The sequence below is a fragment of the Candoia aspera genome, chromosome 2 (assembly GCF_035149785.1).
Source record: "Candoia aspera isolate rCanAsp1 chromosome 2, rCanAsp1.hap2, whole genome shotgun sequence".
In the NCBI taxonomy this organism is placed as follows: domain Eukaryota; kingdom Metazoa; phylum Chordata; class Lepidosauria; order Squamata; family Boidae; genus Candoia; species Candoia aspera.
Genome location: NC_086154.1, coordinates 186,887,585 through 186,906,031, shown reverse-complemented (window position 1 = coordinate 186,906,031; position 18,447 = coordinate 186,887,585). Strand labels below are relative to the sequence as shown.

The 18,447-nt window shown below is 40.9% G+C and overlaps 1 protein-coding gene across 2 annotated transcripts in view; it reads left to right on the top strand.

Moving 5' to 3' along the window:
- The window catches only part of CNTLN (centlein), a 230,503-nt gene that overhangs the window by 128,367 nt on the left and 83,689 nt on the right, over positions 1 to 18,447 (top strand). For both annotated transcript variants that reach the window (XR_010067314.1, XM_063295032.1), the window contains exons 13-14: positions 13,461 to 13,561; positions 16,477 to 16,568. Coding sequence is in view for 1 of the 2 variants with exons in the window: in XM_063295032.1 (XP_063151102.1) it covers positions 13,461 to 13,561; positions 16,477 to 16,568 (193 nt within the window). In the remaining variant the exon portion in view is untranslated. The remainder of the gene's footprint in view (positions 1 to 13,460; positions 13,562 to 16,476; positions 16,569 to 18,447) is intronic.

Genomic DNA, 18,447 nt, shown 5'->3' with positions numbered 1-18,447 from the left:
TGTTGATGTAAAAGTTTAATTTGATATAAAATATTTGAGTTCATTGGCGTTTTCTGTAACTCAGTCTCTTTTATTTTAATTTGTTTCAATATAGTCGGCATTTTTTCCTAGAGATTTCTCTTTTAAATCACAATTGTACTGAATGAGATAGCCTCTCATAACAGCTTTACTAGTGTCTCAGTCTTTAAGTCAGTACCTTGATGCAGATTGTTATCAAAAAATTCATTTAACCTCCTTTTGCAGTCTTCCATCACCCATTCTTTTTCTAATATTGCTTCATTTAACCTCTGTCTAAAGGTGGTAGGATTTCTTTTAATTAATAAACTAACTGGATTATGGTCAGAAAAAGGCTTAGGTAGAATATCCCTTTAAAGAATTTTATTAGCCAGGCTTTTTGAAATCCATATCATATTCTTGAAAAAGACTTTTGTCTCATAAAAATATGCGTATTGTCTCACCATTCCATTCTTCTGTCTCCAAGAGTCTACCAAAGCCAAATTATCAATCAAGTAAAAAAAAAAAGACTTTGGTAGTTTCGTTTAAGTTTAATTCCTTTACTTAAAGTTCTGTCCATAAATGGAGAAATTGCTCCATTCCAGTCTTCCAATGAACACCAATTCTGATATGAAAACTGTGGCAGTTGGTCCATAAGATGTTTAAAACACTTCCCTTTATCTTCATTTGGCACATAAATTCCAACAATTATGGTTATAATTCCTTGCATCTCTACTTCAACTGCCACATATCTGTCATTTTCATCAGAAATTAAAAGCCATGGTTTCAATGTGGTTTAACATATAAAACAACTTCATTAGTCTTTTTCAAACCCGCAGAAATAAATTCTTCCCCCAAAGTTTTGTTTATCAAATATTTAACACCTTTTTTTTCTTATATGAGTTTCCTGCAAACATATCACATCATGATTCAACTTTCTCAAATAGTGAAAAATCTTTATTCTCTTCTGAGGAGCACTGGCTCCATTTATATTCCAAGTAATATATTTATAATCCATTTCTAAGAAATAATCCACCAAAGTCTTTAGATGTGGCTCCCATCTCCACATCCTATTTCTCAGTATCTTCCGCCCATTGGTAGTCTTGTAGAGCTTTCTCTTCATCCTTCACAGAGCATTGATCCAAATCTGCCCCATGTTTGGCAAGGAAGTCCTTGGCTTTTGGGATGGAGTTTAATCTAAATCTCTGTTGTTGATAGGTAAAAATTACACCTTCCAACTTGTCCCAATGAAATGCAATCTTGTTTTGTTTCAAAACACATGTTAAAAAAGAATATTCTTGTCTTTTCCTTAAAATCCTAATAGGGATTTTTTTAAAAACAATTATATCCACATTGTCAATTTTTAATCTTGTATCAAAATGACATTGCAGAACTCGATCCCTTGTTCTTTTTCTTACAAAATGAACCAGAACATCTCTTGGGTTCTTATTCATTGTTGCCTATCTTGAATTTATATGAAAAACTTTATCCAACTCCTCCTCCATCTTTTCTTCTTCCCATCTTAATAGCCTTGCCAATGCTTGAGATATCTTTTTCCTTATGTCCTCATCCATCTTTTCTGGAACCTCCCACAGTCTTAAAGAGAATTCCTTTCCCTTAGCTCAAGCAATGCAGTCTTGTCCAGTACTCTTTCTATCTCCAAGTTTCTGGTCTTCATCTTATTTTTTAAATATTCCATTCTGTCATTTACTTGTTTAACATCTCCAACAATCTTTTCCAGCTTATCATCCAATCTCTTTTCCAAATCTACAAATGTATTCTCTTTGGACTGGGTAACTTTAGTAGTAAACTCCTCAAAAATGGATTTGAAAAATTCTGTATCTCCAAATCCATGCCTTTGTGCTCTTCTCATTGCCATGGTCTATAGCTCCCCATGGTGTCCCAAAGTACAAAATACAGGCAAAAATAAAACACCCAAGAGTGAAAGTTTAAAAAAAACAACTCAAAAAGAACAGGGGAAAGTTCTCCAGTTATTATTGTTTACACATCAAAGCCAATCAGCACAATGGAAAGTTATATCAAGAGGCAACTTTCCCACAGGAAAATCAAGACAACAAATTCTGGCTTACCAATACTGTCCTGTTCAGACTGTGAGGTGGCCAGACAGAAGTATTATCAAACTCTTTATTTAAAACAACTATTTACAACAGTAAAGTCTGTGAAATAACAGGCAAGCAATTCAATCAAGACCACCCAGGCAATGGCGGATGAACAGGCAATGCTGCAGGGTCAGACCGAGGCAGAACTACAAGGCAGAATTCAGCTAACTCTCTGATTGAAGTTGTCAGGTTTGGTGATGCTAGAGTGCGAGGCAAAGAGGAAACTGAAGGCAAGGTCCCATGGACTGGCACGCAGAAGGATCGGGCTGGAGCATAGAGGCTAGGCACAACTGGGCTGGAACATTTAGACGAGGCTTGGTTCTGAAGGCTAGGCTGGACTGGGCTGGAGAGTCAAGGCAATGCCAATCTCTGGAAACAAGGCTGGGCTAGACTGGAGAGTCTGGACAAGGCTGAGAGCTGGAAGCAGAACTGGACTGGACTGGGGATTCTAGGCAAGGCTGAGAACTGAAAGCAAGACTGGTCTGGACTGGAGATTCTAGGCAAGGCTGAGAGCTGGGAGCAAGGCTGGATGCACACCTGGATTGCACTTAAATGCGGTGACAAGGTCCGGAGCTAGACGCAAGGCTGTGCTCAGGGTCAGCAAGGAGAGGTTTGCCTGGAGTAGCTTGTGTAGAAGGCAGTTCCGCAGAGGTAAAAGACACTGGCGCTGGTTCCATGCTGGCTACAGGCAAGGCTTCTGGCACAGGTAAGGACTCTTCTGCAAGAGCAGTGAGCTTGAAGGATCGGTTGTCTCCAGCAGCTTGCTCTTCACGTGTCTGCCTTTTAAGATGATCCTTTCCTCACCTTTTCTCTCCTGCAGCCAATTGAGCTGCTCTCTGATTCGTGCGCTTCTCTGCTCTCCTGTCTCAAGCGCTGATTGGAGAATTCAAATCCCTCTCCAAAGTTTGGCCAATCTGCATCTGCAAGTTCTCCCACTCTGCTAAGGGGGTTTCCAGAATATACTTTGATGGCGACCAGGAGCAGATGCTAGTTGCGGCTCCAGGCAGATCCAGGAGAAGAGATCCACATCTTTAGGACCCTGCTCCCCTAACTCCTTTGTGCCAGTTGCAGGGTTTGGGGGGAGTGTTGTGGGCCAATTCGGCCAGTCTTAAGGGGTTCCCAGCCATAAATACCTTGGCTGGTGGTGGAGACGCTGGACCCTGGAGCACCGAAGCAGCGGGGCGCAGCGGGGCGGCGAAGCAATGAGGCGCGGTGGAGCGTGGCAGGCCCTGGTGGACCTCCTGAGGGTTGGGTGAGCTGGTGGCCCTCTATTGCCCCTCAACTGGCCCCGGTGGGACCCGTGGCCTCAGAAACACCGGTGGGCTGTCCATGGGACGGCAAAGTGGGATAGGCCCTGCTGCGAGGCCCTGCAGAGTGTGGTGGAGCGCAGCAAGACCTAATGAAGTGGAGCGGAGCCCCGGCAGGCGAGTCGCGGCAGGCAGAGGTGCAGTAAGCCGAGATGGAGTGGTGGAGCCTAGTGGACCTCTGGCAGGCCTGGTGGATTGGCGGCTGAGGAAGAACCGGCGGACCTCTGGCACGCTTGGCGGACTTGGTGGCTGGAGTAGAACTTGGAGATTGGGCAGAACTTGCAACCACCATCACCCCGCAGTGAATCTGCCTGCTGGAACCTCGCTGAGATGGCGTTGCTGCCTGCTAGAACCTCGCTAAGATGGTGAATCCCAGCGGTGGGTCCCAGCCTCGAGGAATGGGGTGTGCCTGCGCGATGGACCTCTTAACGAACATCGTAGTGAAGGACTGGTTGCTCCCCAATTACTGGGGGGTGGCAGAAAGTTTTAGGATCCCCTCAGTGTGAGTGGTGGTACTTCCTGTCGGGTGAGAGACAGGTGAGGAGCCCTTGGTTTTATTTATGTAAGAGTATTCCCCCTAAGTGAGAGATAGGGGAGGGTAGGAGTTGTCCCCGTGATCAGTGAGAGAGGTTGGGGGGGGCGCAGTGAGTGTGTGTACATGTGTATGGGTGGTGGCTAGGCCCAAAGAGTGCCGAGACCGAGAGCTGGTGCACTGGAAGGGCCTGCCATCACTTGAGGTTGGTTGTGAGTAAGAGGTTGGGTGCTTGGGGGAGGGGACCCTTGTTTCAACCTAGGGTTTCCGGAGGTCTGGGATGGAGGCAACTGGGCTTGGAAACTCTGGGGGCTGTAGGGTGGGTCACTCTATCGAGGTGGTGACAGGCTGGGGACGCTATGGCGGGAACCGGAGGGTGGCCATCTTCGGGGAAGACGCCCCTGGTGTTTGTTACTGGTGGCGTGTTCCAGCCCTCTGTGTTCAGACCCAGGCCCTGGTCAGCAGATCCTTAAGGGCCCCGGCATCCGACTGCTGCTGCTTAATGCCAGGTCAATTAACAACAAGGCCCCCCTCATATGCGATTTTATCACAGAGGAGAGGGATGACCTGGCATGCATCACTGAGACCTGGCTGGGACCAGAAGGGGAGGTAGCCCTTTCAGAAATGTGCCCAGCTGGGTTTCAGGTGTGGCACCAGCCGAAATGCCAGGGAAGGGGAGGAGGGGTAGCAGTTGTGATCCGAGAGTCTCTAGTGGCCTTCAGGGGTGCTGCCCCACAAGTGGCTGGTTGTGAGACCCTGTTCTTCAAGTTGGGTGCCCGAGAACAGTTGGGAGTGTTGCTGCTGTACGAGCCTCCCTGCTGCGTGACAATCTCCCTGCCTGAGCTGCTGGAGGCCATCTTGGGGCTGGCAGTGGAATACCCCAGGCTTATGGTTCTGGGGGACTTCAATCTGCCATCCCTGGGGCATGCCTCGGAGGCGGCTCATAGTTCATGGCCACCATGGTGGCCATGGGCCTGTCCCAGATTATCCGGGACCTGACTCGAGACAGTGGCCTCACCCCAGACTTGGTTTTCTTAGAGTTGGATCTATCCCCATTGTCATGGTCAGATCATGCCCTGGTGGCCTTGAGATTCTCTGGTGCTGCCCCACTCCGCAGGGAGGCAGGACCCATTTGATTGGTCTGCCCCCGGCGACTGATAGACCCGGTAGGGTTTCAGAGGGAGCTGTGGGTTATACCCGAGGATCTACTGCACGGTCCAGCGGAGGCCCTAGCCGCGGCCTGGAATAGGGAGGCAGTGGGGGCCTTGGACAGGATCACACCTGTGCAACCTCTCTTGCCTCATCCAACTCCCTGTGATTTATGGAGGAGCTACAGGTTTTGAAGAGGATTAAGAGACGTCCAGAGTGCCACTGGAGAAAGACAAGGAGCGAATCTGATTGAACACAAGCTAGAGCCGCTATTAAGGCCTACCTTGTGCGGTAAGAGTGGCGAAACGCCAATATTTCTCTGCTCTTATTGCATCCGCAGAATGCCACCCGGCGGCCCTGTTTAGGATTACCCAATCTCTCTTGGGTAAGGGGGATTCGGTGATCCATTTACAGGGCCGTGTGGAGGAGTTTTCTGAGCATCTGCAGGATAAAATCGCTCAGATTCGTTCTAAGTTGGACCCTAAGTGTGAGGCACAGTCTGGGGAGATGCCGAGGGGATGTACTTACCCTGTTATCTGGGAATGGTTTGATCCTGTTGGGCCTGAGGAAGTGGACAGGATCCTCCAGACTGCAAACGCAACCACATGCCACCTTGACCCTTGCCCCTCCTGGCTGGTAAAGTTGGCCCGGGAGGTGACGTGGTTGGGCCCAGGCGATGGTTAATACATCCTTGAAGGAGGGGGAGTTTCCAGCGGCCTTCAAGGAAGCACTGGTACACCCCCTCCTCAAGAAGCCATCCCTAGATCCTACTATACTGGGCAATTTTCGCCCTGTCTCCCACCTTCCCTTTTTGGGAAAGATGGTTGAGAAAGTGGTTGCGTTGCAGCTCCAGAGGTTTCTGGAGGAAATGGATTATCTGGACCCCTTTCAGTCAGGTTTCAGGCCAGGATATGGGACAGAGACTGCATTGGTCGCCCTTATGGATGATCTCTGGCGAGAGTGGGATGGAGGAAGTGCATCCATCCTGGCTCTTCTTGACCTTTCAGCGGCTTTCGATACCATCGACCATGATATTGTTTTGGGTTGGCTCAGGGAGTTGGGGGTGGGTGGCGTAGTTTTGTGCTGGTTTACCTCCTTCCTCCAGGGCCGGTCCCAATCGGTGGTGATAGGAGAGAAGAGATCTGCCCCTCGACCCCTCCATTGCGGGGTGCCGCAGGGTTCGGTTCTCTCTCCTCTCCTCTTCTATTCAACATCTACATGAAACCACTGGGCGAGATCATCCGTCACCATGGGATAAGGTATCATCAATATGTCGATGCTACTCAGCTATATATCTCCATCCCGGGTGAGGTAAGTGATGCGGTAGCTGCCCTCTCCAAGTGCCTGGAGGCTGTGGGGATCTGGATGGGGAACAACAGGCTTCAACTGAACCCTGGTAAGATGGAGTGGCTGTGGGTGGATGGCTCCTCTGTATCTGGGAAGCTATCATCTTTAGTTCTGGGTGGGGTTGCACTGCCCCATTCAGACCTGGTGCATAATCTGGGGGTCCTCCTGGACTCACGACTCCTGCTCGACGAGCAGGTGACAGTCGTGGCCAGAAGGGCCTTTGCGCAACTTTGTGTTGTGCTCCAGTTACGCCCTTTCCTGGATTGAGAGGCCCTCCGAACAGTCACTCATGCCTATGTGGGAGGTCATCTCCCACATAGACTATTGGAATGTGCTCTACATGGAGCTACCCTTGAAAAGTATACGGAAGCTTCAACTGGTCCAGAATGTGGCCGTGCGAGCAGTTATTGGTGCCCCAAGATCGGCACATGTGACACCACTGCTGCACGAGCTGCACTGGGTACCAGTTTGCTTCTGGGTCCAATTCAAGGTGTTGGTTATTACCTTTAAAGCCCTACGTGGCATGGGGCCAGGCTACCTGAGGGACCACCTTATCCCCATAACATCGACCCGCCCCACCCGGTCATGCAGAGAGGGCATGCTATGAACCCTGCCAGTAAAGGAATTCCACCTGGCGGGGTCCAGGAGGCGGGCCTTCTGTGCAGTGGCACCCGCCCTTTGGAACATTCTGCCCCTGGAGTTGAGACAGGCCCATTCGCTCCCAGATTTCCGGAAGAACCTAAAAACCTGGTTCTGCCACCTCGCTTGGGGTGGGAGGGCCGCCAGTTCATCTTGGGGGTGGCTATTAGAGATCTCTTCCCAATAAACAAGATCTATGCTGCTGGATTTTATATTTTTTACTCTGTATTTATTCTATTTTTAGATAGTATTTATATTGTAATTATGGTTTTTTTTTTATTTCGATTGTAAACCACCAGAGTCCCCTTCTCAGGGGAGATGGGTGGTGATGGAAATTTGAAATACAAATAAATAAATCAAATATAAGTCACTTCCTGATTCAGCTTCTCCAATTCCTTCCTGAAGAGTTTCGTTTTCCCCTTCTGACTTTGGATAAGTTTTGTTTTTGGAGTCAGAAGTGAGCTGAAACCTCACAAATACAGACTTGTCAAAAAATAAAACTTTAATAATCCATAAAAATTCTTTTGCGTATTAAAAAAACCAACAGTCCCAGTTTCAGTCTTTTTGCTGAGTGTACAAATCACAAATTCCCAAAGCAACACGTAAAAAAAAAATCCCCTAAAATAATGAAGATGTCCAAGAAAGCCTGGAGCACTGAAGGTCTTCATTAATGGCTCACCAGAAGTGCTTTCTGGGTCTTTTTGATGCATCTACCGTATCTGGCTATCTGATTTTTTGCAGCCCAGATCTGGTAACACTACTAGAAATATTATAAATTATAATCTATAAATTATAGATTAAAAAACAGATAATAAAGTGTCTTAGAAATGGGGTGGTCAGTTCTAGAGTCCATTTCACCAGCTTTTATGCAGTCTTGAAAAAGGTAACATCCCCTCCTCCCAGCCTCTCCACTCACCAGTTGATCGCTGAAATTCCGTTTTGCGATCCACCCATGAGGAACAGCCATCCAACAGACAAGTGGGATGATTTCCTGGATTTTCCTTTATTCTGGAGAATACTTCCACTTGAGAAGGAGAGGTGCTCAAGCTGCCATTATCCCCACCAGAAGTCATAATAAAATTAATTTAATAACATCATATGTTTTGCTTTTGTGTCGGTTATGATAATGTCAAATCATTATATTTTCCAACAAAGTTCTTTTGTTGGAAGCCAAAAGCCAAATTTTGGAGGGGGGGGGGGTCCAGAGTGATTAGCCTCAGTCAAACTTAAACTCCATATCGGCAACATTAGCGGCTATAAGCACAATGAAATCCCGTAACTCCCAGCCAACAGCAAAAACACAGTTCCTGCTGTCGGCTCATAAAAAAATAGTTGTACATAGTACATATGGGTAATCTTTCAATCTCTCCATTTCTCCAGAGAGATTTCAGCAGCCCAAATCCCATGTTCAGGCACTGTTTTTGGCCTCAATGTGTTCCTCTATTTTGGAGGAATGTCAGATCTTCATTAATGGCTCACCAGAAGTGCTTTCTGGGTCTTTTTGATGCATCTACCGTATCTGGCTATCTGATTTTTTGCAGCCCAGATCTGGTAACACTACTAGAAATATTATAAATTACCGTATTTCCCATGAAGATTTTGAATGATCAGTGTCCCGACTGAAAAAGAAGTAACTATATTTTTTGATAACGGACATATTTCTTTGGAGATTTCAGTAACACCTGCTAATACATTGTCTCAGATGTATTTTATCCAACTTGAACTTTGATCACTATTTTTCAATATAACTTTAAGATTTTAATAAAGAAAGATAAAAGCAAACAGAAACTAATATTTAGAATAAAGAAAAGAAGGAAGAAAAGAAAGAAAGAGAAAGCCAAAAATGTAGAAAAAAGAAAAAATATAAAGAAGTAGCTTCCGATTTTCGCTACAGCAGTTATAAGTATAAATTAACTCTTGCTCTATGGGTACAGCATAACTTGCATTTTTTCTATAATCTATCTTTTCTTAATCTTCAAAACCATATATCAAATTCATTTTTCTCTGTTTCACACAAAATGTCTATAAGGAGTTTCCAGTCAGCAAAAAACTTTGATAATGTCTTTTCTCTGATCAAAGATGTTGATGGTAATGGTGACTATTTCCACCTGTGCATATAATAATCTTGCTGCAGTTATCCCATATAAAAACAAAGTTCCATGACTTTCTTCCAACTGTTACTTGATCACTATTTTGAATGGAAAAGCTGCATGATATTAATATCTATTAAGTTTTTCAGAGATTTATCCTTAATCATTCATGGGGAAAAAACTCTAAATGCACTGATCCTAAATTTAGGATTTCTTCCAAACTGTTTTTAAAGCTATGGAGTAAAATATTCTAAACTTTGATTTACCGGACTAATGTAGCGTATACCAAAGCAGAACGTCAGTTATATCTAAATGGGATTTTACTCATACTTATTTTGCTAAACCAGGTCCATTAAATTGGGTGTTTATTGTACTCTTACTGAGTAACTGACAGTTCCTTCTTTGGCACTGGAGTCACATAATTTCTATCGTTTTAGCCTTTTTTGTTATATATCTTCAATCGATTTTACAAAGTGCAATTTAGACTGTGCACATGCGCCTTCTGTCCTTAGAAGAGTATCTTAGATGCTTATCTAGGGGTTTCTCAAAACGATTATCTTCAGTACTACAGCAATTGCAAATGAACTTTGCAGTGTACAGAATCTCCTCAGAACTGATAATGCCATATCTTTGGCATCTGTATTCTGAAATATTATTAGTCTGTACTGTGCCTATTTTGAGAAGTGCTGAGGCAAGGGAGCATTCTTAATAAAACCTCTCTGTATTTATATCCTTTTGGTAGCTACTGAGCCCTTTAAAAAAAGTATGTGGTTCAAATTCCCATTCCAGGGAAGATTTACTATAAAACAAATGTTTTTATGACCGCTCAATATCATATCTCAAGGTGTTGTGTCCCAACATGGAGGAAGAAGAAGCCTATTTTCTTCCAATAAACACTGAAAAGTTCTCACTCATAGTTCTGATACTGAACAGATTTTTCTGTGAAATTTGAATTGTTTTCCTCTCTTTCCCACCCGCTTCTCCCAGCTTGCCTGTCTGACTTGGCTTTATAATTCCCATGTAAGTTTATATAGTAATTTCCATAGTTAATTAAAGATACTGGAAACAGCATAATTCTTTTGTGTTTGTACCTGCCAGTGGTGGCAATATGCATGTTAAAAAAAAAGAGCATCTTCTTGAAATGTCTTTATTTGAGAACATAAATGCAAATAACATAACCATTATAATGTTTTTATTTGACAAATCATGCTTTTATGCCCAGTTAGCCTCTAAAGCCCAGTTCACACTTTTTGCCTGTAATCAAGCAGTGCTACCTATCATAGAGTGCATGTGGTAGCAAGGAGAAAATGAACTAATATATGATGTGATAAATGTGATGCTAAGTAACAAGATACAAGAAATACAAGCAGTTAAAAAAAAAGCAATTGGTTTTGTTTATGTAGCATCTTTCTTTGCCTGGGAAGGTTGGGCTGGGTCAGCTCACTGAATGAGAAGAGACAAAGCATCCCTTAATTATTTCTCTTCAACCATTTCATGTTTCTCCCAACCATTGTTCCAAGAATACAGAAAAGAAATAAATGAGAATTATTATTAAAAAGTTATATAAATTATATTACAAAAATTAAAATTCTGCCAAAATCCTTTCTGTTGCTAACTGTTACCTTCATTTATCTCAAGGTGTACATACACCCATTTACTTAAGCATGATCTTGAAGGAAAGCTGCTATGGATGCGCCTGGAATTTTAATTTGGGGGAAAATGTACTGTGGAAAGGGAGCTTTTCTTTTATTGGATCTTCTAGCTGATGATCAATATGAGAAATATTTGGGGCCAGGGAAGAAAAACTGCTGTTGCTGTGATTGATTTTGAAACATTATTGTGCTTTTAGATTTGCCAAATGTTCTTGTGGGTCTGGCAGGGATGGGTCTCCTATGAAAGAGTTTCTGTACAAATGAGGAAATTGTTATCTAAATACAAAGTGTTTCACAGAGGTTACTAGAGATAGGTATGAAATTCTTTTTTAATAATTCTAACTACCATTAGAGATTCTGAGTTTTTGTCACTCCTACTTCTTGGTCTGAAGTAGATTAATGCATGCTGCAGAGTAACTCTTTTGTCAAATTGAAGTAATGAGTAGTACTTTTCACATAGAATTTGTTGTGAGAACTTACTAATATGATTTATTAGTAACTCACTCAAAGGGAACTAAAGTTGAGTGTTAATGTAGCAATAAAATGTAAACTCTCCTTTTGTGCTTTAGTTTTGATTAGAATCCACCGAGGCTTGATTCAAATGTTATCTTTGCAATATTGGAGTAGCTTCAATGTGGTTCGTACCTACATTGTTCTGATGTCTGTCAAAAAACATCACATGAGCAGTTGCTCCCACAGTGATTGCTTTCCATACTGCCATCATCATACACTATGCAGAGAATACTATATTTAAATAGCCTTTTAAGAGGTAATACAGTCAATCTCTAGATACGTTTTGTGCAGATTTAAATTTGATTCTTTTGTTATTCTCTCTCATAGTCATGTGGTCAACCACAAAAAATCATGCCCCTATTGGATTTCTCATTAATTAATTTAGTTTGAGTAAGATCTTGCTTATAACCTGCTGCAGTATTTGTTCATCCCGTTTCTGCGTTCTCATTCCTTGGCCATCAAACATAGGGCAGGACTAGGAAAAAGCCATAAAAGCTACCAAGCAGACCAGAATGCTGTTCTGTAACAATTACAAATTACAGTATAATATCAAAACACTGGAGAGAAAAACATACGCATCTTAAGTCATTCTACTTGATTCCAAAGATTAAATTCAAACCAATTGTTTAAAACAATCTGTAGAAGTATAGACACAAAAAGTCAGAGCTATTGCTGATAGGTGATTTAAAAATGAAAGAAACAAAAAATTAAATGTATATAGAAAATCTCAAGTATGTATTCTTAAATATGTAGTAGGGTCTTTTTTCTTGATAATATACCCACCTCTGTCTGCTGAAACATAAGAAAACATCTTATGTATACACAAGGAAAAATGAAGGAATTTGAATGGTCATTAACCATGAACAAGAATGCTTTTACTCAGGTGCTATATACTGTAAGGAACCTGAGCAGACCAATGCATTCAGTTATTTATTTTTAAGAATTATTTGTTCAAATAAATGTATATTTTGTGAACTGAAATGTTTCCATATCCATAAAATCTTGAAATTATGGGCGCATTAATAACCTTCAGATCTTGTGAAACAGAATATGGGATCCAAGACTCCTTTGTTCCCTGTCTGGCTTCAGGATCGTATCCATCTCAGCAGGAAAAATAAGCAAACCACAACTGATGAAGGAAATAACTTTTTTCCTATTTTTCCTATTGTCTATCTTGAATGGTAAGCTGGCAGGACTTTGGAAAGGGTGGACAATCTTCCATAAGACTTCCCATACCACCCACTTAGGATTAGTTTGCCCCAGATTTTATTTGTTCTAAATTCAAACAGCTGTAATTTGCACAGGTTATTCAGCAAACTCATTTTGGAAGATCTAGGATATGTTGATCCTGGACTAGCTGAGCATTACCAAACTGATAGCTCAAATTAACCAAGGATTTCAATAAATCATTTTCAGCAATATAAACAAGACTAAAAAAAAATCAAGGTATGTTTATACTGTTTTGCTATTGGTACTGACATTCTTTTGGTGGCCTTATCCCCAATGTGTGTGATGGTTTTTTGCTTTCTCACATAACAGAGATCATAACCTGCTCCAAGATTTGTTCTTGCTTCCCAGTGCTGTCAGTTGATAAGCATACATACAGATCTTTGGAAAGAGAACATTTTGCTCTTAATTGCAAAGGAATGCACCTGAGCCTTAATGTTGGCGGAGCAAAGGGAAAACTTTTTGTCATACCTAGGTCTGATTGCTTAAAACTCATGTCTGCTTCAAGATTATTCCAGATCATATGGTCTTAAACATCTGGGTGGATATAATAAAAGCATACTGAGCTATGCCATCCTTTGCAGTATTACAGGTAGTCCTTGTTTAGCAACTGCCTCATTTAGTGACCATTTGCAGTTAGGATAGTGATCAAAAAGTAACTGTGCTGTGAAATTATACCTTCCTTCTCCCCAATAGAAATACTGACTCTTTTGTACAACTGAATTGGGATATATCCTTCTGTTCTGTATCTATTTTCCATATTAGTCTGATTATATAAATCTATTGCAGACATAGTACCACAGTTTTGAATCTGTTTAAGGTTTTGTGTCTTATTTGACTTTTTTGGCATTCTTTCTGTAGAACACTAAATTCTTTATGTGTATTTCTAGACTGAATTTAGAGGAGGAACTAGATCAGATGAAAGTACATGTCTCTAGAGATAAAACTACAATACAAGAGTTGAATATGTGTCTGCAGCAAGAAAGAGAAGGTAAGTTTGATAAAGCCATCATGACAATCTACAGGTAGTCCTTGCTTAATGTACACTCATTCAGCGACTATTTGAAGTTAAAACAGCACCATATGAGGGGTACTTATGACAGGTCCTCGTAGTTGTGGCCATTGCAGCATCCATGCAGTCATGTGATCGCGATTCAGGTGACCGGCTCACAATTATGATGGTTGCAGGATCCCATGGTCACATGTTTGCCATTTGTAACCTTCACTGCTGGCTTCCAACAAGCAAGTCAATGGGGAAGCAGCGGCAGGTCACAAATGGTGACCGCGGGACACTGCAACTGCATGGGGTTTGCCTAACAACGGCAACTGGGACTGCTGGAACTGTTGTCATAAGTTGGCATGGTCATGTGACATGTCTTATGACTGCATCACCTACTGACAGAATTCCTGGTCCCAATTACCATTGATAAGTGTGGACTACCTGTATGCTTTGAGCTACAGTAGGTCTCTAGGTGCTATTCATATGGATTGCATATGAAAAATTATTATAAATTCTATAATTCAAATTATGAACACAGCAGTTATTTTACAGTTCACATTCGTAGTTTCATTTGCTTTTTGTAATGATAACACATTTTGATCCCTTCAGATGAATGAAGAAACAATATTCTTCAGAACCTCTTTCACTTTCATAATTGATTCATTATTCTGGTTACTATATTAAACTAAATCACACTGGTCCTGTAAATGCTAAGCTGGCAACTCATATTTTTCCTTAGTAACTAGAATTGAAGATTATAAAACCAGACTTACATTTGTGTTTGACTAGCACTTTTTTGGGTCTTGCTGCCACAGGCAAGAGTCAGTATTAATAATACAAAAATATGTGATGTTTTTAAGTGATATAATACCACGTAATCCCAAATACATATCAAGTGGTCTGATATGTATTTGGGGAGATAGCATAACAGAAGGACCTTTTTTTTAAGTGTTCCTCCTTGATTTAAACAAGACCATATTGTTATCTAGCTCCAGAAGGAAAGTCCTCAGGGAACTGGAGGGGTAGGGAAAAAAAGTTGCCTTGAACAGAATTACAGGGCTAGCTAGAACATTTTGCAGCAGCATTGCTCCAAAAAGTTGGGGTTGATGTTGATGATGACATGTGGTGTGCGTTCTGGCAGATAAAATGTATATTGTTTTGTTTGACTGAAATGAACATTTTAATGAGTCTCACTGTTGTCTATTACATTTTGAATCCCTAACATTCTGGATCATGGAAAAATACTAAGATCCCTTTTCAATTTTTTTTAGTCTACCTAAAATACAGCGTATTTGTTAGATATAGTAGTTGTCTATAATTCACATATCTAATTCTGTTATATGATTAACATTGAGTGCTTTGATCAGTTTATTATTAAAAACTAAAAGAAAATCTCTGAAAAGTAAATGTAGATGTAAAAGCTACAATTGATATTCAAATGAGTGAATATTTTGAAAAAGATTAAAAGTGGAAAATGTGGGTAGTACCACTGTGCTGAGGGACTCTGCTTGGCACTAACATGGGTGAAAATAAATTCATATCAAGGTAAAGGTACATATTCCCCAGCTGCACAATTTTTTCCCACTTCTGTTATCTTTAGAGTATTGCTCCATTTATTTCACGAACACAGAAGTTTTAATTGGGCATGACAAGTTCCAAAGACAAAAGAAAGGGCTAATTCAGTCTAACAAACTTGTTAGTCACTGTTTATGCCAAGATGATTGCTAACCTTTGGAGAGTAGCATGTTTTTCTTCCACTTCTGCTTTGTTTGTAAATTGGAAACCATACCTGACCTACTCTGTATACTTATAGTGCTGAATGGGGCAGTTAAATGTTTACCCCATATTTATTGATATATTTTATAAGGAATATTATTTCCTAAGGTTTACAGCTTCTGAGCAATTTTGATATAATTAGTTTCCTTTATATAACCTACTTAAAATTTCTCTATTGTTAGTTGTGGAGCATTTTATGAAAGGCAGCTAAATGTGTGAACTGACTTCATTGGAAAGCATTGGAGCAACTTTTGGGCAGGCTGCAGATTTGATGGTGCAGTCATTAAGGGATGAAACTCAGGGCAAGGTATTTGTGGGTGAATGGCTTTTCCCTTGATCCTGACAATTTCTAGTAGATAGTTAATTGGAAAGACTTATGAAAAGTGTTAGAACTATATCAGAAGGGATTTTCATACAGCACTTAAGTTTTTGAGCAATTAATTTGTAGAGTTCCTATTTCAGACTATATCCTTTTTTGTGCATAATGGCTAATCCATTACACAAGCCAATTTTGAGATGCCAAGATTGGAGCTAGACTGGGAAGGAGTAGCCTGTGACATTGCCAAGTGTTCAAAGCAATGTATAGGTCACCAGTTGATTTTTTTGGAGGTTTTAACCGTTTTAAATCTCTAACATTTAGTGGAATGAATGTGTGATTTATTCTGTAAAGCATATACTTCATCTTACAAAAACTAGTTAAAGTTCTGTCCATTATAAGTGGTCCATGAAGTTTTCTTTGCTTTGTTCACCAGGCACTCTGATCCTCCTGAGAGGGAATAAGATCAGAGAACAAAACTACAAGTGACTATGTAGATATAAAGTTAGTGAGTTCTCTTTCTGTGGCACACAGGAATGATCTAAAAAAGTACGAAGATGCAAATAATAGTATAGCATCTTTAACCTATAGACCTACAGTGCCTTTGAAAAGCTGGAGAAAAATCATGGTGATGCTACAAGAATTATATAGCATAGGATTTTTTAAAAAGTCACTGATTTGAGACTGACCAAATGGCTTGACAAGAAAATAGACTACAATATTCTTGGTTAATGAACTCATTTCTTTAAAATGCCTTAGTATTGTTTTACTGGAATATTAGGTGTCACAATGTATTATTTATTCTTCCTTCAAGAGCTGCTCGTTAAACTTGGTGAAGAAGATGGGGTCAAGAACAGTACTCCTAAGAAGAATGTGAAAGAAATATCAGTACAGACGTTAAAGAAGGTATCCTAATCTGTAAGATATTGAATTCAGCAAGTTAAATCTCAATTTCAGTGTAAGGGATCATATGTTAAAAGACAGAACTGATGAATATAAGCCATGTGTTCTTTTTTTAATTACTACTCATAATTCAAAATAATTCTAACTGTCAAAATTGTGTGAGAAATCAATGCTTATAGAATATGTGTTTGTGTGTATAAATGTGGGTAGGGAAAATTTTTTTAAAAAAAGTTTAAGAAACAATGAAGGGAGAAGGCAATTTAGAAAGGCAATCTGATGACGTGAAAGGATATTTTTTATTTTTATAGCTGTAATTGTTTTTTTGTAAGCCTTAATTTGCTTTATGGTAAAACACATTAAAGACCATACCTGGTGACTTTTGGAGAGGGGACTTGGCAGCATTAATTATTTTAGAATGCTAACTCCCTTATTTCCATGCATTACTTAAGTTGATAGAGTACATTACTAGCTTATCTGGTACATATATTCAAAAGGAGTGGAATTAAATGACAGACTGACATTAAGCTCTATCTATAGGTATTAACTATAGGGACATGGTGGCGCTGCGGGTTAAACCGCTGAGCTGCTGAGCTTGCCAATCGGAAGGTTCAAATCCACATGACGGGGTGAGCTCCCGTTGCTAGTTCCAGCTCCTGCCAACCTAGCAGTTCGAAAACATGCAAATATGAGTAGATTAATAGGTACCACTTCGGCGGGCAGGTAACGGTGTTCTGTTTAGTCATGCCGGCCACATGACCACGGAAGTGTCTACAGACAAACGCCGGCTCTTTGGCTTTGAAACGGAGATGAGCACCACCCCCTAGAGTTGGACATGACTGGACTTAATGTCAAGGGAAACCTTTACCTTTACTATAGGTATTAACTAGAAATGACAATTATGCTGGGACTGGTAAAAGAAGAAGGACTGCCCTAGGACTCACTGGCCATCAGAAGGGACACTGGAATGACTTTGATGGAACTAAAGGAAGCTGTAAGAGATAGAAAGGCATGGTCCACAAAGTGACCGAGAGTCGGACACGACTGAATGGATAGACCACATAGGTAGTCCTCATTTAGCAACCACAATTGGGACTGGCAACTCAGTCGTTAAGTGAAGTGTTGCTAGATGAAATCACAACTGTGCTTATGATCTTCCTTCAGCTTTCCTTTGCTTTACAGACCTGCAATAGGAGAATGAATTTTAACTCAGAATGAGTTATGTAATTATTGAAACCCTGACTGAGTCACCGTTCTATAGTTGGCTCCATTCAAACTAATGATTTGTGCAGAAAAACAGATGTGCACTTTCTCAGAGTTGGATCATTCTTACTCTTCATATTCTAAATATACGGTTTTATGAATATAAACATAAAGTGTACCTGGCTTTAAATATGGGAAACACTGTATAGTTCTGTCCTTATTTTGCACTGTAATAATAAATAATTAGGATCAGGTCTTAGAAACCTGAAGGTCCAGGAAAAAAAGGAGAAAAAAACTTTTATGTTTTTCCCTTCCCTTCTATTAGATTTTCACATCTCTAGAAGACGTATTAGTAGTTTGCTCAAGTAGAGCAGTTTGTTAACAGCTGCTTTTTAAGGGGCTGTGTTTTAAGCTATGTTTATTTCCTATAAAAATAATCCTGAAAAAGTCTTTCTGCATATCATCCCTATTTCTTGAGCAACTTAACTGAAGTTTTAAAAAATATGCCAGAACTGAAAAAATCTTGGATGGATGGATAGATCAATCACATACACACACACACTGGTCAACTCAAGGTGGTGAACATACCTGATATTCCTGCCTATTTTCTCCACAACAACTTATAAATATTTAGCGGTCAAATATAGTTCCCTTTAAATTAATGTTGGGAATGTGTTGCTTT